This window comes from Uloborus diversus, chromosome 1, assembly GCF_026930045.1.
Source record: "Uloborus diversus isolate 005 chromosome 1, Udiv.v.3.1, whole genome shotgun sequence".
In the NCBI taxonomy this organism is placed as follows: domain Eukaryota; kingdom Metazoa; phylum Arthropoda; class Arachnida; order Araneae; family Uloboridae; genus Uloborus; species Uloborus diversus.
The window spans coordinates 254884602-254911389 of NC_072731.1; the positions used below are offsets into that span (position 1 = coordinate 254884602).

The following is a 26788-nucleotide window of genomic DNA, read 5'->3' on the forward strand; positions in this document are numbered from 1 at the left end:
TGTCAAAGCTATGGCCCCTTGAGCTCTAAATACTGGAGAGAAAGCTGGTAAGAGAGGAAAAAATTCGCACGTGTGGAACTTCGGCTACTTACTTTGTCCCTGCTTAGGATGGAAAAAAAATAAACCTGTTTCCAAACGCTTTTTTCACATAGAGTAAACAAACTACATGTTTTTTTATTCTGACACTTTAAAAACTTTTAGTTGTGGATTTACATCTATTAATTTCAATAAAAGAATTGCTGGAAGTGACCCACTCGGCTGTTGGCCCAGTCGACCTGGCCAGTCCGCCCCTATATATATATATATATATATATATATATATATATATATATATATATATATATATATATATATATATATATATATATATATATATATATATATATATATATATATATAAACTGTGTTGCGAAAATATCTTTTTATAGCTATTCGTGAAGTTTCGAACGATTTTTTTTACTCTTATTTTTTAATGCGGCCCCTTTCCACCGCATAAAAACAGGTTGAGGTGTACTTGCAATTACTTATTGAATTCAGAATTGAATTCTCCTCAAAATGCTAAAGACAAGTTTCCATTTTGCGAAACGTAACATTTCCTACAAGCATACAAAGTTTACAAATTTCCAAAACTGTCCTCAATTTCGGCCATCACTGTGTATTTTGAAACTTGAATTTCTTACCAACGCATGGGAAAAATCTATTTTGGTCTTTAAATCCGCTTACTTGAAGAGACGGGGACTGTCAAATCCCCAAATGGATGACTTAAAAGCAGAAAAGTACATTTTAACAACATTTTGAGATTAAGATAAATGAGTTATCAGGAATAAATTAAAAGGTTTTAATTAAGAGTAAATGTACCTCTGAGACAAAATCTCTTGCTGTTCAGATTATAAGCTACATTTGGTGGGGGCTTAAATCCCACCAGATTAAAACTTGGAAACAGAAGTATTTTTTATGCCCCAGTTGCTTTGCTCCACACGAAAGTCTTTTTTTTTTTTAGTGGAACGTCTTTCAAACATGGCTTCCATTTTTGATTTTTGTCTGATTTATACACGTACACATTCAAAACGAAAGAATAGGAGTTGGAGCTTTGGCTCACATCCTTTATTTCCCCCCTCTCTTCGTAAATTAGATGAGAAGGAAAAAAAGGGCTGAGGAAAGGGAGCAAAAAAAAAGAGAGAAGAGGTCAGAATAAGACAGCAACCACGTTGATAAGAAGAAGCACCCCTTTCTCCGCCCTCCCAGTGTTTTTCGAATGTCCTTTCATTCCTCTCACCCTCCCCGCAGACGATATAATCCGCCGACCTTCAAGGGAGTGCGAAAGAAATTCTCCACGGGGGAAGATGAAATGAAAAAAAAAATCAAATTGGAGAAGCGGGGGGGGGGGGGGGAATCACCCCCCAATAAGAGGAAAAGTTAAGAATGGGGGAAATTTTCAAGCAAAACCTTTTGCATGTATCTCATCAAGATGTTGAGAAAAAGCCCTCTAGAAATGTAAGCCGAGAAGAAAAAAAATATATTTATGTTAGAAGAGAAAAAAAATGTCTTGATCATAAAGCACAGCGGGGAAGAAGCAAAAAAGTTCCCTAAGAGGGAGGAGTTATTATAATTTGCAAAGAAGGAAAAGGGCATCCGGCCTAATTGCAATTTGCATTTTGTAATCACGCAGTAATAGATAATCCCTAGTAAGGCTGTTTTTTAAATAGCATTTTTTTTCCCCTTTCGTTCCGCTCTTCTTTTTTGCTTCTTCCCTTTGGGGTGCTTCAGCTCAAAAGATGATTTTTTTTTCAAAGAAGGTTTTTTTTTTATCGTATGCTTAAGAACAATGAAATGGAAATATAAAATATTCTTCGCAAATTTATAACACTTAAAAAAGAAACGAAGAATATAAACTTTTTTCCCCTCTCTTTCTTTCCTTTATTTATTTATTTCTTTCTTACTGTTTCGGAAAGGTTTCAGTTGTTCTTCAGGTTTTAGAATAAAAAGCTGTGAAAATCTTGAAAATGAACCGAGCCTTTGCAGGTAATATTACGTATTCGGGTCATTCTCAAGAAAGGTTACGAAATGCTGTTCTTTAAATTCAATGCTTAAATAATTCCTTAAGTTATTTATTTTAAACTAATATGTAGTGTAAGTCAGAGATAAAGAGAAACACAATTTCAAGGTTTCAACCTTAGATCCTTCCTATTTGTTTTGAGCGAATAAAAGTTTGTGCATTGTGACCACAAGACTGCACTCTCTGGAGAGGAATGATAAAAGTTTGAAGCATTGAAAGGTAAAAGATTGTGGGTTGTGACCACAAGACTGCACTCTCTGGAGAGGAATGATAAACGTTTGAAGCATTGAAAGATAAAAGTTTGTGCATTAAGACCAAAAAACTGCACTCTCTGGAGAGGAGTGATAAAAGTTTGAAGCATTGAAAGATAAAAGTTTGTGCATTGTGACCACAAGAATGCACTCTCTGGAGAGGAATGATAAAAGTTTGAAGCATTGAAAGATAAAAGTTTGTGCATTATGACCAAAAAACAGCACTCTCTGGAGGGGAGTGATAAAAGTTTGAAGCATTGAAAGATAAAAGTTTGTGCATTGTGACCACAAGAATGCACTCTCTGGAGAGGAATGATAAAAGTTTGAAGCATTAAAAGATAAAAGTTTGTGCATTATGACCAAAAAACTGCACTCTCTGGAGAGGAGTGATAAAAGTTTGAAGCATTGAAAGATAAAAGTTTGTGCATTGTAACCACAAGAATGCACTCTCTGGAGAGGAATGATAAAAGTTTGGAGCATTGAAAGAAAAAAGTTTGTGCGTTGTGACCAAAAGACTGCACTCTCTGGAGAGGAATGATAAAAGCTTGAAGCATTGAAAGATAAAAGTTTGCATTGTGACCACAAGACTGCACTCTCTGGAGAGGAATGATAAAAGTTTGAAGCATTGAAAGATAAAAGTTTGCATTGTGACCACAAGACTGCACTCTCTGGAGAGGAATGATAAAAGTTTGAAGCATTGAAAGATAAAAGTTTGTGCATTGTGACCACAAGACTGCACTCTCTGGAGAGGAATGATAAAAGTTTGAAGCATTGAAAGATAAAAGTTTGTGCATTGTGACCAAAAAACTGCACTCTCTGGAGAGGAATGATAAAGGTTTGAATCATTGAAAGATAAAAGTTTGTGCATTGTGACTAAAAGACTGCACTCTCTGGAGAGGAACTGGTTAGGAAAAATTTTACTTTGTGACTGTTTGTTTGATGCTTCCTTTTACCCCAAAGACTATGGGGTAAAACAAAGCACGCCATTTATTTTCCCATGAAATTAAGAAGTTCTTAAGAAGTTCTGCACCAACAATACTCAAATTGTGGGGCCCGTAGGTCGCATGCGATCCAAATATAATCAAAACAAAGACCATATTAAAAAATAATTTTTCGTTTCGAGTTCAGCCACTTCAAGAAATTCTTTAAATGACTACACAGTTCTTGAGAAAAGAACAGGAGATTTATTTACAGCTATGTACAGGAAATGTAGTTACAACTGCTAAATCAATCATCAGCAATTAAGCAAATAACGATTAAACACCGTAAACTCAACGGTTACACAGGTATTTACATCCAAATACGCGAAAACACAGCGCAAAGGCTAATACACACAATAACAGAGCTAACGGCTCAGGCAGTTTAAAAAGCAAAACTAACTCTCTCATTCAAATGCCACACGGCTTTTATACTGCTTTGGAAAGTTCGACAAAATTCGAAATGCTTCTCGATGTTTTCTTTTTTGTTCCATTCACAAATCTCATCTTTCGGAAATTGAGGGACCATATACTTTATTCGAATGTAATGGGGTTGTACATTCATTACAAGAAACTATTTACAGTTTAAGTTACTACAATAATTTTAGATGAAAAGTAATGGAATAAACGCCAAATTTAACCAGATTACAACAAATTAATCATAAAAATAATTACTAATTAACAGAATTTGTAACAATATATTTTTTCTTCATTTTAGTTTATCTAATAAACAAACCTTAATGTTGCTTAAAGCCTACTTTTATTTCTAAGTGTATTTTTTGATCTAGTTGAGGACACCTTTGGTTGATTTCTGTATATTTTAAAAGTACGATTTCGATCATCTCAAAGTTGATTAAAACTCAAAACCTCGCTCGTTTTATTGCATAGGTTTGTACCATTTTTAATCTAGCTTTCGGGAATAAATTAGGTTTTGGAGGTTTTGAAGCGTTAAAAAGACTGCTGAGTACTATCTGAGCAAAACTGAACTCAATTTTGCTGTTTAAAAATTTTTAAAGCTATTTTAATGGTTTTAAACCTTAAATCTAATTATAACTTTGCATTTGCAATACAATACTGATCAAAATGCGAAACCAAATTAACTGTCTATTTCGATGAATAAATCTTTTATGGTGAAAACTGTAGAAGTAGGTATACGGTTGCGGGGTATACGATTTTTGCAAAACGAGAAGATTTTTGAAAAACTTTAAACTACTCTCATTCAAAAAGTATTTGATGTATTAAAATAAAACTTTCTAATTATTCTTTTATCTAGGCTTGCCAGACGTCCCGGATTTCAGACAAAATCCCGGTGTCCCGGTCGGTTTACTTCACGTTCCGGAAAAAGATGAATTTGATTAGAGATGATCAAAAAAGTCTAAAAATAGTTAACTGTGACGAATTGCCTAAGAACATATAGACACGCCAAATGTCCATTTTGACGATTCCCGAGTTAATTACAACGCGTTTTCTCGTGACGTCTGTACGTATGTATGTGCGTATGTGCGTATATATGTCGCAAAACTCAAGAACGGTATGTCCTAGAAAGTTAAAATGTGGTACGTAGACTCCTAGGGAGGTCTAGTTGTGCACCTCCCTTTTTGGTTGCATTCGGATGTTTCTGAAGGGGTCTCTTGCCCCTTTTTCGGGGGAAATCATTGTTAATTTCGGTGTAAACTCAAGTGGTGTTATAATTTGGCGGACACTTGGCGATGTATCGCCAGCCTTTTTGGTCGCCAAGTTTTGTCGCTAAATTTGTCGACAAATATTGGCGATATTTTTTTTTAATTTGGTTTCAATTTGGCCACTGTTGGTGATATTTAGAGAGTAAACTATTGAATCACATTAAAATTGCCAGTAATGGGGAAATGACATTAAATCGGAGTAAAACGAAGTCATGTGATGCACACATCAGCTCGTTTCTTACTAAAGTAACTTTTAAAATAAAGATGTAGAAATAAAATATTTTTATCTGCTTATGTCATGCATTACCAGGAGCGTAGCTAAGGGGGGGGGGGTTTGGGGACAAACCCCCCCCCCCGAAAAGTTAGTCTCAAAGAAAAAGAGAAAAAGAAGAGAGAAGAGAAAGAAAAAAAAAGAAGAAAAGGAAAAAATTCCAAGCGATTATACATATATATATATATATATATATATATATATATATATATATATGTATATTTTATATGTATAAATATATATGTATATATATATATATATAAGAAGTAACCCCCCCCCCCGAAAGTCGGGTCTAGCTACGCCACTGTGCATTACTATCCTTGTTTTAGGTTCATAAGTAGTAACCATTTATTCTTAGCATTGAGAATGAACTACCCTTTTAAAACTGTCTAAGAACCAGCCAGGGTTGTGTACCCCTTTGAATACTCGCGACTCTGGGCGGGGGGAGGAGGGGCATCCCAGTGTTCCGGTTGAACATTTCAGAAATCTGGCAAGCAACCTCACAAAGGTTTCATCGAGACCTTGCGAACCTTGGGTGTCATAATCTCTCGGCTGGATGATTTGACTTGGAACGTGCCTCATGTGTTGTGCATTGTTTATAAACCAGAATCTAAGCACAAGAGAAGGAAGGGATCGGTTTCAAGCAAGATCAATGAAATCATTTGGGGAAAACCAATTGCATGATATTGTCTCTTTTTTGACGAACATTTAATCTTTCCTCGTTTCGTACGTTTTCTACAATGGGGTTGTTTCCTTCAGTCAGAAGTAGTACTTTTTGTCACTGAAATTGATGGAATAAGCAAAAAAAAAAAAAATAATAACATGGAACCAGAAAATACTTCATTTTCACAACAGTTATTTTTTAATTAATTTTTTTAAATGTCCGATTTTTCAAACAAGGCGTGAGCTTTGATGACGTCACAAATGATGCTCTTTGGCGCATGTTTCTACTGCGTTTCCACGTTATGATAATCAAGAAGCGAATTAATATTATAAGCGCTTGCTATCAACCATATCGTTGCCAATACACGTGAGTAAAGATGCTAATAAACTATTTTGCTTTATGAATGGTAACACTGAATGGCATTTCATATTTGTGATGTCATAGGCAGAAGCGTAAATAGTGAAAACTCACCGATTTAAGTAATTTTTTAAAAATATTAAACTGAAACAAATTATTCAAAAAAATGGTCAGATGCTATGTTTTTAAGCATGCTCTTTCAGAAAAAAATTCTTTTAAAATTTTGGAAACGCCCCCCTTGTTGTAGAGAAATTTAACTAATTTGAATAGCTTTAAAATGATTGATTGTATTTATCTGTCAATATATAAAACTATATTAGACTATTAGAGGAAGTATGGTAATTTACAACAGTACTGTTTTAGGTATTGGATGTCTACAATTTAAAAAACCGTAAATTTACCATTTTAGTTTTTAAGTGCATGTTTTCTAATAAATTATACATAGCTCTGACAAGATCATAGTAGAGGAAAGAAAATAAGAAAAATTAACTTCGCGTGAGTTGGTTAAAGAGGTTGAAAGTATTTAAGTGTTAATCAAAGTAATTAACGTATCGTAGTTAATAAAGAAGGGCTCAAATTATTAATTCTAGTTTATTTATAATTAGATACTCATTTAACATTTGCGAGAAGTACTTTACAACGCACATTCAAATTGTGTTCCCAACGTACAACTTACAATTGCATGGCGATCGTTCTAACTCGAAATGTTTTTATTAAACTATTGCCACACCCAAAATCAGTTGTTGACACGTTTAATAGCCTTGGAGTACTTTTTAACTGGAGTGAGGTTTGTTCGCAACAGCAATTATTTATCCATGGTAGTTTAAGATACAATAAAATCGCAACTTTAATAAACTATAGGGAGCGCTGGAGCTACTGTCTAATGGCTGATAAAATAGGTAAAACAAACAAATGCCGTAACTTACAACTTGCTTTGACGCTTAGTGAACGACAGTAATTTTTCATCGTGTTTGTGGGAAGCTTTTTTTTTTTTTTTTTCTATTCTTCTGAAATTACATTACACCATAAACTGTCTGAAGTCTGTAATTTACCCCAAAGAAAACACGTGGAATGGAATGTTTTACCTTTTTCGGCAGTAGTGTTTATCACCGTAAGATAGCGTATTCGAGCTCTGGAATTGCGAATTAGTGAAGAAACTTTCTAAACAACGAGCTTTTTATTGTTCCTAAAATAGTAATTATGTTTTTGATTACCTGCACTATTAATTTTTTTCAAGAAAAATATTCAACATTGTTAATATTTAAAAGTTTAAATTACAAAAAAATCCGACTAAACTCCGAAAACGTGATTCTTAAATGGCATGAAACATTTTACAAAATTTGGATATAAAAAAATTCGTCAATATTACTTTCTTTCAGTATTTTCCAAACACATTGCTCAGCTATATTCAGTGCTTCAAATATGATGTTATGTTTACATCTTCTTTACTATTAATAAAGCTGAAAGTCTCTCTGTCCGGAGGATGTCTGGATGTCTGTAGGATGTCTGGATTTCTGTGACGCGCGTAGCACCTAGACTGTTCGGCCGATTTTCATGAAATTTGGCACAAAGTTTGTTTGTAGCATGGCAGTGTGCACCTCGAAGCGATTTTTCGAAAATTCGATTTTGTTCTTTTTCTATTTCAATTTTAAGAACAAAAATATCATAAGATAAACGAGTAAGTTACGAAATTATCATAACGTGGAACCATAACATGGGCACAAGTCAATTGGCGAGATACGAAATTATCATAGCGTGGAACTGTAACATGGGTACAAGCCAACTGTTACTAATAATAAAGTTGAAAGTCTCTCTATCCGGAGGATGTCTGGATCTCTGTGACGCGCATAGCGCCTAGACCGTTCGGCCGATTTTCATGAAATTTGGCACAAAGTTAGTTTGTAGCATGGGGATGTGCACCTCAAAGCGATTTTTCGAAAACTTGATGTGGTTCTTTTTCTATTCCAATTTTAAGAACAAAACTATCATAAGATGGACGAGTAAATTACGAAATTATCATAACGTGAAAACGTAACATGGGCACAAGCCGATTGGCGAGATACGAAATTATCATAACGTGGAACCGTAACATGGGCACAAGCCAATTGGCGAGAAAATTCACCATACATTATTTGTAAATATACAGGCGCCCCAAAAGACCTTTTAATTTTTCTATTACGGGCAAAGCCGTGCGGGTACCACTAGTTATCAGTAAATCAATTAGTATTAATTACACTTTTCATGAAAAGCTTTCTAAAAGTACGTAGAAACATAGCTCTTGCACACAGATATTCCACGCCAGCGGAAAAGAGGCAATAAAGGCAAACTTGCGAAATGGCGGTTGTTAAGTTTTCATTACTCCTCCCAGCAATTCGATGCCAGATCTTCATATTAAATGTTTCTTTACGATGTCGTACGTATCCCTTGTCCTCATTAATGTCTCAGTTGAGTCCAGAACTCAATATTTTCTCTCAGCTCAAATGCTAATCAATCCCTAGAAATGTCTTCATTAGTTTCTTTCGACGAAATTTCTTTTGATTTTAACTGGGTGATAAGCTCGCTTTGTTTTTTCTGTGTTCGAGTTCTAATTAAGGGGTGGGAAAGGGGGATTTGGAAGCGAAATCTTGGAAACTGAAGATGGAACAAAGTCTTAGTTGAAAATTGAAAGAAGAGTATTGTTGTTTTTATATGTCGTAATCAGGAACCGACAGATTCCGGGCGTCAGGTAGCCTGGGTGACTTAAAAGAAAACTACTCTGGCAAGAAGTTCTTTTGGAATAAAAGAATAAAAATACATCGCGAATACAATTTATAATCTAGCGAATTTTTGTTCTTTCTTTTGTCTTCAAAATTCCAAATAAAGTGATATTTTAAAAAGGTAAAGTAATATTGACGCATTTTTCAATTTAGCCAAAAAATAGGGGGGAAGGGTAAATGTATGCGTTCGAACTACAAAAGCAGCGGAGCTATGTTTTTTTGAGCAATCACGATTGCTTATTGCTTTCATTTGGCTGTTTTTGGCATTCCTATGATTTTATTTTCCCGCCAGCACCCTCTGCAGCATCACCGTCGACCGGCTCCTCACGATGCTGCTCCTATAGCGAAAGCCGACTCCAGGTTGCATCCATGTCCTACACACACGTGCATACATACACAACTACACACACACACATATATATATACATTCATACACCAACACACACAAACACATACACACACGCGCATACATACAGACAGACACCTACACATACACACAAACACATACAGACACACAAACACACATGTCTACATATACACACACACACTCGTGATTGCGAAAAACATAATTTGAATTCAAGATGTCAAAATTCAAATTATTATTATTATTACTTTTTTAATATCATCAAAAACATTGAGAAAAATAAAAATCTAAGCATGAAGAAAGAATAAGAATGCCGGCCTGAAGCCTGTTTATGTTAAAAATGAGGAACGAAACTGAACGTATTTTACTGCAAATAGATAAATGAATTAGAAAATAAAATTAAAAGAGAAAAAATATGATAAAATTGAATTCATGAAAGAACAAAATGTGCAAAATTATAGCACGAGTTTTTAATTGCATGGAAACACTTCATTTTCTCAAAATAGACAAAATTTTTATCTTCAGCCCATTAAACAGCAGTAGTTTTCAATCAGAAACATTCAGAGATGGATTCTCTCTACCTGTAAATCTGTAATTATATAGAAAATTCTGTGCTTGAAAAGAGTTGATTTTATTAATTCTCCATTTAAAGATTTGAAGGAGACGAAAAAATAATCATTAGTTCCATTATTCAGTCAATGATGAAAACTTAAGCACATGTTTTTCGTTTAAACGGGGTGGTTTCCTTCAGTCAAAAGTATTAATTTTAATCATTGAAATGGATAGAATGAGCAAAAAAATAAAAAAATAACATGGCCCCAGAAAACACTTTCATTTTCCCAACAGTTTTTTTTTTAATTAATTTTTTAAAACGTCCAATTTTTCAAGCAAGGCTTGGTCTTTATGACGTCACAAATGATGCAATTTGGCGCATCTTTCTACCACGGTTCCACGTTATGATAATCAAGCAGCGAATTAAAATTGCGCTCTGCTCTTGATATCAGCCATATCGTTGCCAATACACGTGAGTAAAGATGCGAATTAAATATTTTGGACCGTGAAAATGGCAACACGGAATGGCATTTAATCATTTGTGATGTCATCGGCAGAAGCGTTAAACGATGAAAGAGCACCCATTTAAGTAATTTTTTAAAAAATATCAAATTTATAGAAATTATTTAAAAAATGGTCAGATTCTAAGTTTTTAAACATGCTCTTTCCGAAAAAAATACTTTTAAAATTTTGGAAACGATTCCATTAGATCTCGCTTCTTAAAATTGCACAAATATTTAACAATTTCACTAAACGAAGTCAAATAAAAGAAGTTTATAAAGAACGCAGTGTAGTTATTATAATAAGGTAAATATGAATGCCATCTAAAATCTACGTAAAAAAGAGCGCATTTTAGGAATAACTTCACGCAATAAGATACTTAGCACGCAATAAGATGCTAGTGCTTGGTTCTTATTTTTGTTTTCGAATGGTGAATATGTATTTTCGAACTGTTAAAGTTCTGGAAATTATAAATTTTCTTTAAGTGAAACAGAGTTGAACAAAAAAGATTGTTTTTAAGGATTTTAACTGAAGCTTAATTGGAATCTGATGACTTGATATTAAATTAATGCTTATTGGTACTTAGTAAGTCTTGGTGCTTTAGTTTCACATGATCAACCAAAAAAGGATGTGACATTTTATGTAAAAAGCTGATTGTAATTGTACACAAATATTTCAGATATAGTCTATCAGATTTAATTCAGTTTAAAGTGAGCACAGATTATAGTTGATAATGCATATATTTTCATCTTTTGTGCTAATTGAAAATACTCAAAACTTGTATCATTGATAACTATGATTAACGTTAAAGAGATTTTTGCCAAAAATATGCTCTACTGGTGTTTTGCAAACCTTGCATAACGCGTATTTATTTACTCCTTAACGCTTTAGAAACTGATGTCAGAGTAGTACAAAAACATCAGTTGGACATCTCTCATTTTTTAAGTAGCCCGTGCAACGTCGGGCACGCAGCTAGTAATAATAATAATAAAAACTGTTTAAATGCAGATGACTGGCGGCGCCATCTCTCGGTGGATGAGTCAGTATTTTTCTAAGTCGCATTGTCAAATCGCTTCTACCGTGTTCAGCTTTGGAAAAATAATATATTATGTGATTTTAAATAAACGAATGACGAGAGGGTAAGCAACATAATGAAATATGAGTGAATAATTATTATTCAGTATTTGTTAGGGCATTTTTTAACAAATCAAACGCTCTGCGTTTAAATAATTTCATATCATTTCTACCCATTGAATAAAACACAGAGATGGTTTCATTGTGGTTTCACATCCAACAACAAGAGTTATTTACATTTCTCAAATCGAACGATTTAACTACTTGTTGCTCATATGATTTCATGACAATAGTTACAGTGAAGAATTGGAAAATGAGACTTATCTGCGTAGCGTTTATTTATTTACTTTATTTAATTACAAGCAGCTTTTTTAATTTCGTTTCTTACAGCAGCAACAAAAACTAAGCACGTTGTTTCCTTTCTAACGCCATTTCTAACAACTCAAAACAATTCTTTTTCATTAGCAAAAATTTTGATTTTAAGTTATCGAAACATTTTTTGAAATTTATTCGAGCTGTATTCGGTTCGTTGAATTTAGTATTAGTATTTGTAACCAAAAGATGGCAGCACTTGAGAAAAGACTTTTTACAAATGAGGCAGTGAGAAGCAAACAGATGTAAGTGGCAAAATTAAAAATTTGGAGATAACCAGTACACATGGTACGTGAACCTCTCCTCTGTCTTGGGGCCAGCGATGGTACTAGTAGCCCTGGTAGTTGCTGCTATACAGCATGATTAAAAAAAAAAAAATTCAGTGAAAGCCTACCTAGGATGTTATTTTTAATTTTAACGCGTTTCACTCAAAACTTGAAAATGTCCACTTACATCCCTTTGCTTGTCAATTGAGGCAATGCAAAGGGATAATGCCAAAATTAAAAATTTGGAGATAACCAGAATTCCAGAGCAGTGTACCAATGGCAGGTGGGGTGAACCTCTCATCAGTTTTTTGGGGGGTAAGAGGAGTACTTGTAGCCCTGGTAGTTGCTGCTATACAACGCGATCAGTAGTCGGAAGTAGCATGGGTGCCCAGGGCCGGATTACTAAATAGGCAATGTAGGCAGTTGCCTAGGGGCCCCGGGGTTCGGAGGGGCTCCGGAGAAATCTTAAAGTTGAAAATATGTAAGAAAAAAGTTCATTTCGACAAAAAAAAAAAGGGGGGAAAGAAAGGAAAAGGTAAAAAAATGTTGCTCCCTTTTAGTTACTGTATTAATTGTTAATAAACATTATTGGTAATACTTAAAAAATTGTATTCAAAACCTAAAACTATAAATTTTAAAATGAGGGGTAAGCTATGAAATTTGATGAAGGATTTGCGTGGTGACAGAAATACAGGCTAGAGAAATAATATATGAGATTATGTATAAAATACACGTGTGAGGGGGCCCCAACGCTTCTAATGCCTATGGGTCCCGAAATCCTTATACCGGCCGTGTGGGGATGGTGTGCAGATTCAGACCCCTAACTTGAAGTTCAAAATTATCTAATTAGATCCTACAAAATATAAGTTCCTATAAAATTAATTCTAATATAGAAAACTAAAGTTTTTCTCCTTTGTTTAAAAGATTTTTTCCTCATCTAATCAATTACATATGTATATACCTACGCAAAATTTAATTCAAATTATGACTGCTTCTATTTACATTTTTCAAATAACCGAATTGTAAAAATTTAAATCTTTCAACTTCCTTTCTTACACTGAATATTCGTAAAAATGGTTTAAAAACGAAAGGAAAGAAAGAAATGATAATTCTAAGTAATATTCCATGTTCAAATGAGTTAATTTATTAATTTGAGTAAACTTTCTTTCAATTCTTCAACGGTGTAGTGTATGCTTTTTTTTAAATTTATTTTTCAAAAAGTAGCGAAGTAGCGACTACATTTCAAAAGCAGTTTCTACTCGCTACATTTAAAAAAAAAAGGTTGTTTTAGTTGTAGTTAACTACATTTGTAATAAAGTAGCTGTAATTGTAGTTCGCAACAAAGAAATGTAGTTTTTCCAACCACTGAACAAGATTTAGATACAATCCAATCACATCCCTTTGCTTCTCACTGCCTCAATTGGAAGTTGCAATTGTAAGTAAAAAGAATATGAAAGCTCATGAAAGTATTGTGGAAAAGCTTAACTGTCTTAATCTTTGGAATTGTCCTGTATCGCGCAAAAAAGCAAAAAAAAAAAAAAAAAAATTAAATCGAATTTTGATATTTTGAATTCAAATTACGTTTTTCGCAATCACGAGTGTGTGTGTATGTAGGCGTGTGTGTTTAAGTGTGTGTGTGGGGTATGTGTGTTTGTGTGTAGGGGTATGTGTATGTGTGTAGGCATGTGTGTTTGTGTCTGCGTGCAGGTATGAGTGTGTGGGTAGTTGTGTGTATGAGTGTATGTGTGTGTAGGCATATGTGTTTGTGTCTGTGTGCAGGCATGAGTGTGTGGGTAGTTGTTGTGTGTAGGCGTGTGTGTAGGTATCTGTATGTATGCGTGTGTGTGTATGTGTTTGAGTGTGTGTTTGTGTATGTGTGTAGGTGTATGTATGTGTGTGTATGTGTTTGTGTATGTGTGTGTAGGTGTATGTATGTGTGTATGTGTTTGTGTATGTGTGTGTAGGTGTATGTATGTATTTATGTGTTTGTGTGTGTGTACGTGCGTGTATGCATGCGTGTAAGTGTAGGATATGGACGCAACCTGGAGACGGTTTTCGCTATAGGAGCAGCACATTGAGAAGGAATACTAATGGAGGGAGCCATAGCAAATGTCTCAGTGAAATAAGCTTGGGATCCAATGTTTCCCAGGTCAGGTGACTTGTTTGGCTGGGAAGTTGTCGCGTTTTGGCACGCAATCGCTCTTTTGGCATTAAATATGTTTCAGACGACGCGACGGCACTTATTATGAAGTCGGGGCTACAAATCAGAGCAACTCTGACTCCAACTCCTTTATCCCATAATAATAAATAAATAAGTAAATAACGGATACAAATACAGGCCTATCATTCAGACTCCCTCTCCCCACTTCTTCCCGGATTTTAAAATATAATGTAATTGCATTTTTCACGTATTTTGATGTTTATTCCCTAAAATGACGGGCATGTACAAATAGTTTAAAGTGTTCTGTTATTGACTGAAAATTTACGGATTCATATGTATTGTAATCCATGTTTTGAAATGATTTTATACGCAGGCATAATAGTATTTAAATTGAAGCATAAAAATAGCAAATCTTTATTCTTGCGCATCTGCTGTTCACAGGAGCTTGGCGAGAAGATACTCGCCAACAAAGCAAATGTACACAAAATGCTTAAGAGCCGTTAAAATAAATACTAGTTAAGTAAAAAGTGTTTTTATGGAACTAAAATGTTATTTGCACTCAAGATATACAATGTTTTATAACTTTTATACATAAAATAAGTACAAAAATTAAAAAAAATACAGGCAACTGTGGAATATGCACTCGTTGAATGCATATAAATGTTATTTTTTCTTTATTTAGAAGTAAAAAACATTCGTACATGCTAGGAAACAGTTACTGGACCTCCTGTGTGGCTTTTTTCTCACAGTTTACAATGCTAGAATACTGCACTATTACTATAAATCTAATTTTTCCCTTCTACAGTTAAAGGTTGTTATCATGCATGGCTTCAGCTAAGGAAAACTTCTTCAGCGGTTACGGTCAAGTCGAAATTGCTCCCCAAGTCACATGGTACTGTTGCCGTATCGGGATAGTTGGGTTGCACTCTCTCCATTTATTCCTTCTCAATGGAGCAGCATTGTGAGGAGCCGGTCGACGGTGATGCTGCAGAGGGTGCTAGCGGGAAAATAAAATGATAGCGCATCAAAACAGTCAAATGAAAGTAATAAGCTATCGTGATTGCTCAAAAAACATTTTATGTAAAACTAATACCTTTAATTAAAAATGATAAATAGTAGCACACTAAACTTAGGTCCGGCCTTTGGGAAGGTAGAAGAGAACATCTGTCCTCTCAATATTGAAAAATCGCATGTATTGATGCACGTGTGTGTGTGTTATTATTTTATTTTATTTATTTATTCGTTTGTCTGTTTATTTTCTTGCAGTATACACTTGAACAATTTCAAATTATGGGCCTGTATTTTGAACTATATTTCTTTGTTTTTCTTCCGTTGAGAAGATAGATTCCATCACCAGCACTCATTTGGACTATCGAGACACCTTGCCATGTAAGGCGTGAAACAATGCTGTAAAAAGACAGAAAGCAATAGAAAGTATTAGTTCCGCTATTAAATATACCAATCACGAAAAAAAGAAATAATAATAATAGATGAATAAAAATACAGGTTTCAAAATGAAAAGCGGGTTTTCAACATGTTATAATAATTATTACACCAACTTACAGCCACAAGTGATATATCAAATGAAAGAGAAACTCAGACAGTTTTACATAATAGCCTACAAGTGTTCAATGTGAGCACCATTCGTCACTTGTCAAGACGATATGCGAGTTCTTCCCAAGCTTTGATGAGTGTCTCATTAGTAATTGCTGCAACAGCTGTTTCAATCCTGTTCCTTCATTCGGGAAGGTCGACTGGCAGTGGAGGCACATACACACGGTCCTTAATAAAACCCCAAAGATAGAAATCACACGGCGTTAGGTCGGGTGACCGTGGAGGCCATGGGAAACAAGCCCTGTCATTAGGCCCCTTACGGCCAATTCAGCGGTCGGGTACAGTTAGGTTAAGCCAATCGCGTACCTCATTATGCCAGTGGGGTGGCGCACCATCTTGCTGAAAGATAAAACACAAAATGCTTTCTGTTCTTTAGTCGCCATCTTTGCTACAAGCGCTTTCTAGCGGATTGCAGCAGAAACATTCCACGCGCATGCGCACTGATGCCAACAAACAAAACTGTTTGAGTTTCTCTTTCATTTGATATATCACTTGTGGCTGTAAGTTTGGTGTAATAAATATTATAACATGTTAAAACCCCGCTATTCATTTTAAAACACCTTGCATATTAAAATGCACTGCCCTCCACCAAGAGCACAAGAAAACTGCCGACTAACAAGACACTGTTGCTTCTTGTTGAACTTTTACTATCGAAAACTACGAGATAAACTTTAGGAAGTTTAGAAGATTTCCAAAGTAAAAAGGTGAATTAGCAAGCAAATGACAGTGAAAGCACTTTTTTTTTTGCATAATCCATCATGGCGGATTGGTTATAGCAGTGTTGCCCAACCTACGACCCGTGGGGCAGTAGCGGCAATTCGGGGGAAGGGCAATAGGGGGCAAGCGCCCTCCCCCCACTTTTTATGGTTCCTTTATTTATTTAACTTTCCAATTTAGGAACCAAAACTAAAAATTATTTAAAAAAAAAAAAGCAGAAATGTCAAAATGTTCAGAACATAATTATTTGTTTTACTTCGTATATCTGTTTACGAAACATTAATTAGAGCAAGCACTAACTTTTAGTTTATGTGTTCATTGTTTAGATGTTTGTAAATCAATTGTTTTACTTAAACAAGCCATACTTGTTTATTGAAATCATTTTCAAGTGTTTGTTACATCTCTGGCACGCAAGAATCATTTTAATGTGAAGGACAACCCTGGGGTAAAAATGGTAACAGTAACCGCTGCTAACTCAATGGGTATGATATGGAAATATTTTCGATATTGAATTGGATAAAACACATTTGAATTTATGCTGCTTTAAAGTGTTGACTGAGAAAGTAGCATCAACACTCAGTAAAACTCACATAGTCACATCTTTCACTTAATTGAACCATGTTGAACGATAGTGGCGAATACAGTGGTGGTAAAAAAAAATTGCATCACCCGCGCCGCAAAAGAGAATATCATCCCGACTGCACTCAACACACAGTCAGGCATCCCGTATCCCAGATGATTTGGGGATCTATTACTGATCAAGGAGTTGGTGGGCTTCACTTTGTGCAAGGAACAGTAAACGCTCAGGTGTATATTTGCATTTTGGAGGAGAAATTGCCCCCTACTATCCGGGATCACTTTACTTCAGTTCCAAACGTCATTTTCCAGGATGATTCTGCTCCGTGCCATAGGGCAAAACCGGTAAGTAACAATTCAAAAACCTTTATCCCCCCATTAGACTTAAATTGACATGGGGTTAAGTAGTTTTTTTCCTCTAAACTCACACGCGGATTCAGAAATGGAAAAATGAGCGTGGGGTCAGCAGTTTGCCTTGGCCCGGAAACAGCCCCGATCTACGTAAACAATGATCGGATTCCTGCCGTTAAATGTTTATTTCTTAAGTTTTTCAGAATTTCACATACATTCATCGTTAATCGGTTGACCAAAACTTTTCACATAATCCCATCGTTGTACATTGGAAGGTTGGAATATAACCCCCTCCGAAACTCAGAATTTTTCCATTTTTGACCATAGAATAGGACTAAAACAAACTGTATCTCCCTCCGCAATTTAACCATATCCTCCTCCGAAATTTTCTCTCTCTACGCAACTGTAGAAGGCAAATCAAACCAATGTTGTATTAACGAATGATAAAAAATATCATTTCTTTCTGAACATAAAATTAGCATCTTCGGCTGCACCACGAAATTTGCGAAATTAGTTATTTCTATTAAAAAGAGATGCAAATCAATTATCCATATCTATATGAGCGACGGTTAATAAATACCTAATTATATAAAAAGGTAAGTAAAATAAAAGTTAGAGTATAACTCAGAAATAAATCAGCTCGAGTTTCACAATATTAAAAAATTACTAATTAGTAATGCAAAAACAAAAACAGCAAAAAAAAAAAAAAAAAAAGACCGCTTGATGAATAATTTATACTTTAACCGCGTAAAAATTGTTCTCAATTCATTTTATAAATTAAAAACAACTGCCTTTAAAATGTTTCCAAATTTTGAAACTGGTCAATCGAAAAATTATCTTCGTTCGGTAATATCTTCGGATCTTCGTTCGGTTCTTCTTTATCTTCGATCGGATCTTCGTACGATCATCTTCGTTCGGTAATCTTTACTAATAATAAAGCTGAAAGTCTGGAACTCTTTATATCTAGATGTCTGGATCTCTCTGACGCGCGAAACGCCCAGACTGTTCGGCCGATTTTTATGAAATTTGGCATAAAATTAGTTTGCAGCACAGGGGTGTGCACCTCGAAGCGATATTTCGAAAATTCGATTTTGCTCTTTTTTTATTCCAATTTTAAGAGCATTTTATCGAGCAAATTATCATAACATGGACGAGCAAATTACCATAACATGGGCGAGCAAATTAACATAGCATATTGTCGAGAAATTCATCATCCATTATTTGTAAATATACAGGCGAACCAAATGACCTTTTAATTTTCTACTACGGACAAAGTTGCGCTGGTACCGCTCGTAAGTTATTATAAATTTAAAGGTAAATGGTCAGAAATTGGTTCACAAAAAGATGATTTAAATTTAATGCAATAATTATAACAATGGTTCTCGCAGCTAGTAATTCTCTTTTCTTTTCTGTATTTTCCTATTTTATCTTGAAACTAGCTGATGTGTGCATCACATGACTTCCTTTTACTCCAATTTAATGTCATTTCCCCATTACTGGCAATTTTAATGTGATTCAATAGTTTACTCTCTAAATATCACCAACAGTGGCCAAATTGAAACCAGATTTCAAAAAAAAAAAAAAAAAAAAATCGCCAAATTTGTCTACAAATTTGGCTACAAAACTTGGCGACCAAAAGACTGGAGACATTTCGCCAAGTGTCCGCCAAATTATAACACCACTTGAGTTTACACCGAAATTAAGAATTATTTCTCCTCAAAAATGGGCGAAAGACCCCTTTAGGAACACCCGAATGCAACCAAAAGAGGAGGTGTACAACTAGACCCCACTAGGAGTCTACGTAACAAATTTCAACTTTCTAGGACATGCCGTTCTTGTGTTATGCGACATACATAAGCACATACAGACGTCACGAGAAAACTCGTTGTAATTAACTCGGGAATCGTCAAAATGAATATTTCGCGTGTCTATACGTTCTTAGACACTTATTCACGTGTGGTCGAGTCGAAAAAAAAAAAAAAAAAACTCAACATTCATTCGGGGGTGAGTAAAATGGAAACTAAGCTTGATTTTTGAGTGAAAATTTTTTTGCGAGTGCGATACTTCATTTTTTTGTAAAAGGAAGTAAAAATTACATATATTCAATTTTTTTTCAGTGTTTTGGCACGCGAAATTAATTTCTATGAAGTGCGGCCCTCGGGTTGGGCATCGTTGCTGTAAGAAAATAGCAAGCAAGTATGACTCTTTCCAGTTTAAGAAACGACTATGCGGTTATTATTGAAAAAAAAAGAATCGAAATCATACATCTTAGAATGGAATTTAAGTTATTCAATGACACATTTATGGAACTTAATGTCTTAAGCTGAGAAATTCCTGACACTATCAAATTATCCTTTCATGCGTAAAAGATTAAAAAATTTGAGCAATCGTAGAAACTGGCTTGTAGTTTTTAAGCGATATAAAAGCTGGACGAAATCAAGGTTCACTATCAGCCGAACAGTTTCGATCAAACCAACAGCCATGTTTGCAAAGGTAATAGTTTACTTCTTTTTCCTTATTTAAAAAAAAAAAATCACTGCAATATTTATTTTCTTATAAAATCTTCCTAACAATTTTTTCTGAAGAAATTATGAGCTTCGTAGCTATTGTGAATTAGATTAAACATCTATTGTTTTTACTTCCTTTTACAAAAAAAGGAAGTATTTTATTCGCGAAAAAAAAATTCACTCAAAAATCGGCCTTAATTTCCATTTTGTTCACCCCTGAATGAATGTTGAGCTTTTTTTTTTTCAACCCACACGACCACACGTGGAAAAGTAACGTAAAGAACGTATAGACCCCCGAAATATCCATTTTGACGATCCCCGAGTTAATTACAACGAGTTTTCTCGTGACGTCCTTATGTACGTATGTGTGTGTGTGTGGATGTGTGTCGCATAACTCAAGAACGGTATGTCCTAGAAAGTTGAAATTTGGTACGTAAACTCCTAGTGGGGTCTAGTTCTGCACCTCCCTTTTTGGTTGCATTCGGGTGTTTCTAAAGGGGTCTTTTGCCCCCTTATGGGGGGAAATCATTGTTAATTTCGAAGTAATCTCAAGTGGTGTTATAATTTGGCGGACACTTGGCGATATATCGCTAGTCTTTTGATCGCCAAGTTTTGTCGCCAACTTGGGGACAAATTTGGCGATTTCTTTTTTAAATCTAATTTCCATTTGGCCACCGTTGGTGATATTTAGTGGATAAACTATTGAATCACATTAAAAATGCCAGTAATGGGAAATTGACATTAAATTGGAGTAAAAGGAAGTAATGTGATGCACACATCAGCTCGTTTTAAATATAATAAACACAAAGCTCGTCGTCTGAAATTAAACGAGCTTACTTTCTTGTTTGCCGTTATGAATTTTCGTAAGAATTGATAAATGTCTTTCGCCTTTAACTTGAGCTACAAATGGGTATTTTGGCTATATTAAATGGGCATTTTTAGCAATTAAAACTATTTTATGAAAGCAAGACGTTTTTCACGTGAAAAGAAAACTATTAGTTAATATTAAAACATATTAAACTTATTCATTGAACATGGTAGGTGTTGTTTCATTCCAACCATTGATAGACTTTTTATCGGGAATTATTTTTTTTAATTAAAGCAATTTTTTAAATGCTAAGGCCTATAAAAGTAGGAGGACCAAACAGTACATGTGAATTGTAACATTTCATGCAAAATAAAATTCTGACACTGAATAGTTAAAGAATAAATTGATTAATATATAAACAACGAAATGTTGTTAGAGCAAATTTTATGCAATCAATGGTCAGAAACTTTGAAGCTTTATTATGAGAAAACCACACTACTGTTTAAAAATCGTTGCTACTAAAAATTTATTATTAATAATTTAGAATGTGACAGAAATAAATAAGTAAGAAAATAATTGCATATCAATAAGTCCTGAAAATTAGAAATAAAATTGCTCGCAGTTTGTTTTTTTTTGGGGGGGGGGGGGAGGGTGAGAAAAAAGCACTAGAATTCGCTAAATAACATAAGATCCAGTTAGTCGAACGATTACTATTATTAATGTTTTGGATACTGAAAAATAATAAATGCCAATTTGGGCTCACCTCTTTCGGATATTGCAATTGGAACATTTTGTTTAAAGTTAACTCTAGTTCATTTGGTTTTTCAAAAGAAATGATAGCTCAACCTCATTCTTAAGTCCTATGTGGCAGTGAGAAGCAAAAGGGTGTAAGTGGACTTTATAAAGCTTTGAGTAAAATGCGTTTGAAATTCAGATCCAAGGTAGGCTTTCATTGAATTTTTTTCTAAATCATGCTGTGCAGATGCACCCACCAGAGCTACTAGTACCATCTCTTGCCCCAAGACAGAGGAGAGGTTCACCTACTATGCATACTGGTTATCTGCAAATTTTTCATTTTGCCACTTACATCCCTTTGCTTCTTACTGCCTCATATACAGTGGCTCTCAAAAGTGTTCGTACACTTTGAAATTTTTTAGTAAAACCAAAATAACTCAAAACTGAATTCGAATATAAAGTCCAAAATTTTTTCACATCTTTCCTATATCATTCTAAATATGACCCATTGATTTTTTTCAAAATATTGAGGGATCTTCTTTTTGAAATGGGTCAGAAAACGAAGAAACAGAGAAATATCACGCCACAAAAGTCATCGTACACTCAAATATTTTCGAATAAATTCATAATTAAAATTATCGTATGCCGTTTTATTAATATTTTTGCATTGTGTTGACCCTTATAAGTCATTTGGCTTTAATTTTTTGTTTATTTATTCCTTAATATATTGCTTATTACTGTAAAATGGCTGGCATTCGTAAAAAAAACCGCAAAAGTCATTCAAAATTTTAATTTTTTTCCCACAGTAGGGGTAAATTGGTTTGAAATGTCTCTAAATTAGTTAATTTATTTGTTTGTGTAGTAAAGTGCTTGATAAAATGCTTTAAACAAAGGAATCGGACCGAAAACAAGGTAAGAAAAGGTCAACCAGCAAAGTTCAAAAAACGTGATCGTAGATTTAAAGTTAAAAAAAATTATGAAAAATACACATTTGAGTACTGTAAAAGTTTCTGCAGAGTTAAATGAAACATTTTACATTTAATTTTCACCTAAAATTGTTCGCCAAGTTCTTTGATTAGCTGGATTAAATGAGACCTCTTTCCGCAGAAATTTTCTTGGTCGTGCGAAAAACAGAAAGCTTACGCTTTTCGTCCCAAAATCAATGATAAATAAGCTAAAAACAGTTTAGAATAATGTCTTACTTACAGATAAAAATTAATTCAACAATTTTGGTTAAATTGTTGTATAACTGTAAGTAGAAGAAAAAATTAGGAACCTAATCTTAAGAACTTAGTTGGATCAGTTAATTAGGACGGTGAAGGTGTTTTAGTGTGAGGGTGCATATCAGCATCAAGACTTGGTAGTTTGTAATTTTTTGATGAAATAATGAATCATGTTGTTCCTTTTAATATTTTAAAAACCAATTTTAAAGTCTTAGCCAAAAATTTGGTTATTGGAAACAACTTTGTTTTTTTATCAAGATAACGATAAGAAGCACACGGTTTTCAACGTTTGCCTCTAGTGCCTTAAAAACTGTACTAAAGTTTAGAAAATACCCCTTCAATCTCCAGATTTGAACTTAATGTAACGTAGTTAGAGATATCTGTAGGCTAGATTACGAAAATACGGCTTTGAAATGAAAATAGAGCTAGAAACAGTAAGATTCGAAGTGTGGTTGAACACTTACTCAGAAATTACGCAAAAAAAAGAAAGAAAAAAGAATGAAATCTATTCCCAAGCGTTTAAAAGGTGTTATGAATATTGTATGATATTCTACTAATTAATAACTTAATCAAAAGTTAGATTATTCAATAATATATAGACATTTTATAAAGTGTACGAAGACTTTTGTGAGATAAAATTTCCGGCACTTTTCGGTTTTTGATTTTTAAAAAATTAAGTTTTAATATTTTTTAAAAACTTTTCATGCAGTTTTGTGAAAAATTGATCAGAGATCTTATAATTAAATACCTATTCCGAAATATTACTTCTAGCCAATGATTTCGGGCCAATTTCGTTAAAAGTCATAGGTGTACGAAGACTTTTGGGAGCCACTGTATATCGTATCCAATTCAAAAATTTATTTAAAGTATTAAATAAAAAATTATTGGTTAAAAAAAATTAAAAATATTCTCACCTTCTTATTGAAATTGTTTTCAAATCACTGAGTAAAAATTGAATATCTAAATTTTGCGGCAGATTGTTGCATACACTCGTTTTTTGGTGCTGTTTTTCTCCTTTAATTATTTTTGAGGAGAAAATTTCAAAACGTATTGAGATTGAAAACACAGAAAATGTTTTAAAATTAGTTATACTAGAATATTTTGAAAAAATATATTTGTTTTGATTTTTAAGGATCTTCAGTCAGCATTTGCTACCTCTGTCCCTAAACGATTTAGTAAATAACTACAATGCTTTGAATTCTTGTGTATTTTGTAGCCGTGATTCATTTCTTATCAGTAACATGATTCAAATGTGAATTAGTGCATGAGTACCAATCAATAAAAACTAATATCAGCTTAAAAATTAAAAAAAAAGAAAAAGAAATGAAATATATTAAATATTTTCTAGATAACTTGAGAAAACACGAAGAAGGCATAGTCACAATAACTAAGTTTTCTTGGTCACAAAAGAGGATCAAGAGGGAAAATTTAAATCCTTACAAAAAAAAAAAAAGAAAAAGAAAATCTTGTTTATGCATAAAAATCGAACAATGTACATCGTACATCTTTTTTCTTCTGTAGATTTTCATCACCGCCGCTATCGTTGTATGTGCAGTTGGGTCTCTTGTACCACTGGTGAGTACAAAACGAACTCTGAATGAATAAAATTTCTTGCATATGCGTTTAAAATTTAAATAATATGATGTATTAATTTTTGCTCAAATTTTAAATCACATTTAAAGAGTTTTAAAAGTTAATTAGCAAAAGGAGAAATTGTATTGTCTTTAGAAAACATTTATAAGTAATTTTACCAGTGGCGTACCTAGCAAGGGTGACACCCGGGGTGGTAATTTTTAGTGTCTCCTCCCCTCCCCCCTACAAAAGCAAAAGAAAACAAAATTAAATTTTTATTTGAAAACATGGATTTCGTGCAATTTTCAGGAAACAACTATATTTGTGTTAGAACGAAACTTTAACTGGGCTAATGTACAAAAAACAAATAAAAATGGGGGTAGACTACAAATTAAGACTGCAAATGCTTAAATTTGTAGTCTTAAAAATTTATATTTTTCATTCATAATTCATATTTTTCAAAAACTTCAATTGCATTTTGGGTGTTACCCCCCAGACGGGTGACACCCGAGGCGGACCCCCCCCCCCCGCCGTAGTGACGCCACTGATTTTACATCCATGAAATTGTATTATAGAAAATATTTTTGAAATTAAAAAACTAAAGCTTAGTCATGCGAAATGTCTAGGTTACATGAATTTGATTTTTCACTGCAGAAATTCTCTAAAATTAGACCAACAAAATTTTAAACAAATATTACTTAATGATCACGGACAGAAACACTAACACAAAATGTGTCCTTTTTTTTTCAGCCTGTACACCATGCTCCTAAACCATACAAATTTGGATACAATATAAAGGATAAACATGGAGATCAATACAGAGAGGAAGTCGGAGACGGAGCCAGTGGCGTGAAGGGCAGCTACGGATTCACCGATGCCAGGGGCGTCCACAGACGCGTCGACTACGTTGCCGACCATGCCGGATTCAGGGCTCAAGTCAAGACCAACGAGCCCGGCACAGCCAATCAGGATCCTGCTGCAGTCAGGATGATTTCTTCTGCTCCCTATGCCGGACCTGAAGCAGGACTCTTGGGTGCCGGACTTGTAGGTGCGCCTACTGTCTTAGCTGCACCAGGAATCGTTGGCGTCAACGGATTGGGCCTTGGATATGGGGGATTGGGGTACAATAACCTTGGATATGCTGACCTTGGATATGGCCTCAACAATGCTCTGCTGGGAGGCCTGGGCTACGCACGATATGGATACTAAGTTGATAAACATGAAAAACTTGGCAATACCTTTTTACCTTTTGAAAAAGAGTGGTCAATTTCATTCCTTTTTTAAAATCTATGTACGATTAGAAAGTGGGTCATATTAGTATTCAACGGAGTTTGACTGTTTCTTTTTTAGTTTCAGTGTGACTTCCCTTCTTATGTGTTGTGAATTTTGTTTTCAAGAATCCTTGCTTCCTTCGTGTAAATAAACAAATTTTCACTGCATTACAATTTCTTCGTCTCTTGTCAGGAAAATGATATTTAGTAATTTAAATGCAACAGTATCTGACATCTAACTACTTTGAAAATAAATATTGGCCATTAGTTTGTAATCTTCAAAATTTGAATGAATATTGAGTTTACATAGTGTACTCAAGCAAAGAATTCTCTTTCAACCACTTATGCAATTTTGGAACATTTGAAATATTTTTTTCTATTGGCTTGCAAGTGCTGGTACGCATCACATCACAGGGCTCTCACATTTTAGCTATGTATAACTCAAGACCCGTCAGAAGCATTAAACACGAAGTTAGTTCAGCGTTTTGTGGTACACTAAATCACTTTATAGATTTTATTCTTATAATTACTACTGTTCAAATACGTTTTAATAAAAATCAATTATTGATTTTAAGGATTCACAAAGTTTTTGTAACACAAGTTGTTTTGTTTTCGTGGGTGAATTCCTTTTTTTTTTTTTCTTTTGAACAATCACGATTGCTTATTGTTCTCATTTGACTGTTTTGATGTTCCTATGATTTTATTTTCCCTCCGCCTCCCTCTACAGCACCACCGTCGACCGGCCTCACGATGCTACTCCTCTAGCGAAAGCCGTCTCCAGGTTGCTTCCATATCCAACATACACAGGCATCATACACACACCTGCACTCACACATACACACACACTCATACCTGCACACAGACACAAATACACACACACTCATGCCTGCCCACAGACACAAATACACACACACTCATGCCTGCACACAGACACAAATACACACACACACTCATGTCTGCATGCAGACACAAACACATACGCATACATACACATACCTATATACACACACACACTCATGCCTCGACACAAACACACATGTCTACATACACACACACACACACTCGTGATTGCGAAAAACATAATTTGAATTCAAAATGCCATAATTCAAA

General features: G+C 34.4%; 1 protein-coding gene across 1 annotated transcript; it reads left to right on the plus strand.

Moving 5' to 3' along the window:
* Positions 1-1422: 1422 nt before the first annotated feature.
* Positions 1423-25616, plus strand: LOC129220154 (adult-specific rigid cuticular protein 15.5-like). The gene is made up of 2 exons (XM_054854512.1): positions 1423-1494; positions 25158-25616. Exons 1-2 carry the CDS (start codon positions 1423-1425, stop codon positions 25614-25616), a joined length of 531 nt encoding a protein of 176 aa, XP_054710487.1.
* Positions 25617-26788: the final 1172 nt, after the last annotated feature.

Coding starts and splice junctions, on each gene's coding strand:
- LOC129220154 (XM_054854512.1), top strand. CDS start 1,423: ATGGGGGAAATTTTCAAGCAAAACCTTTTGCATGTATCTCATCAAGAT. Junction 1,495..25,157: donor AGAAAAAGCCCTCTAGAAAT/GTAAGCCGAGAA, acceptor TTTTTTTTTCAG/CCTGTACACCATGCTCCTAA.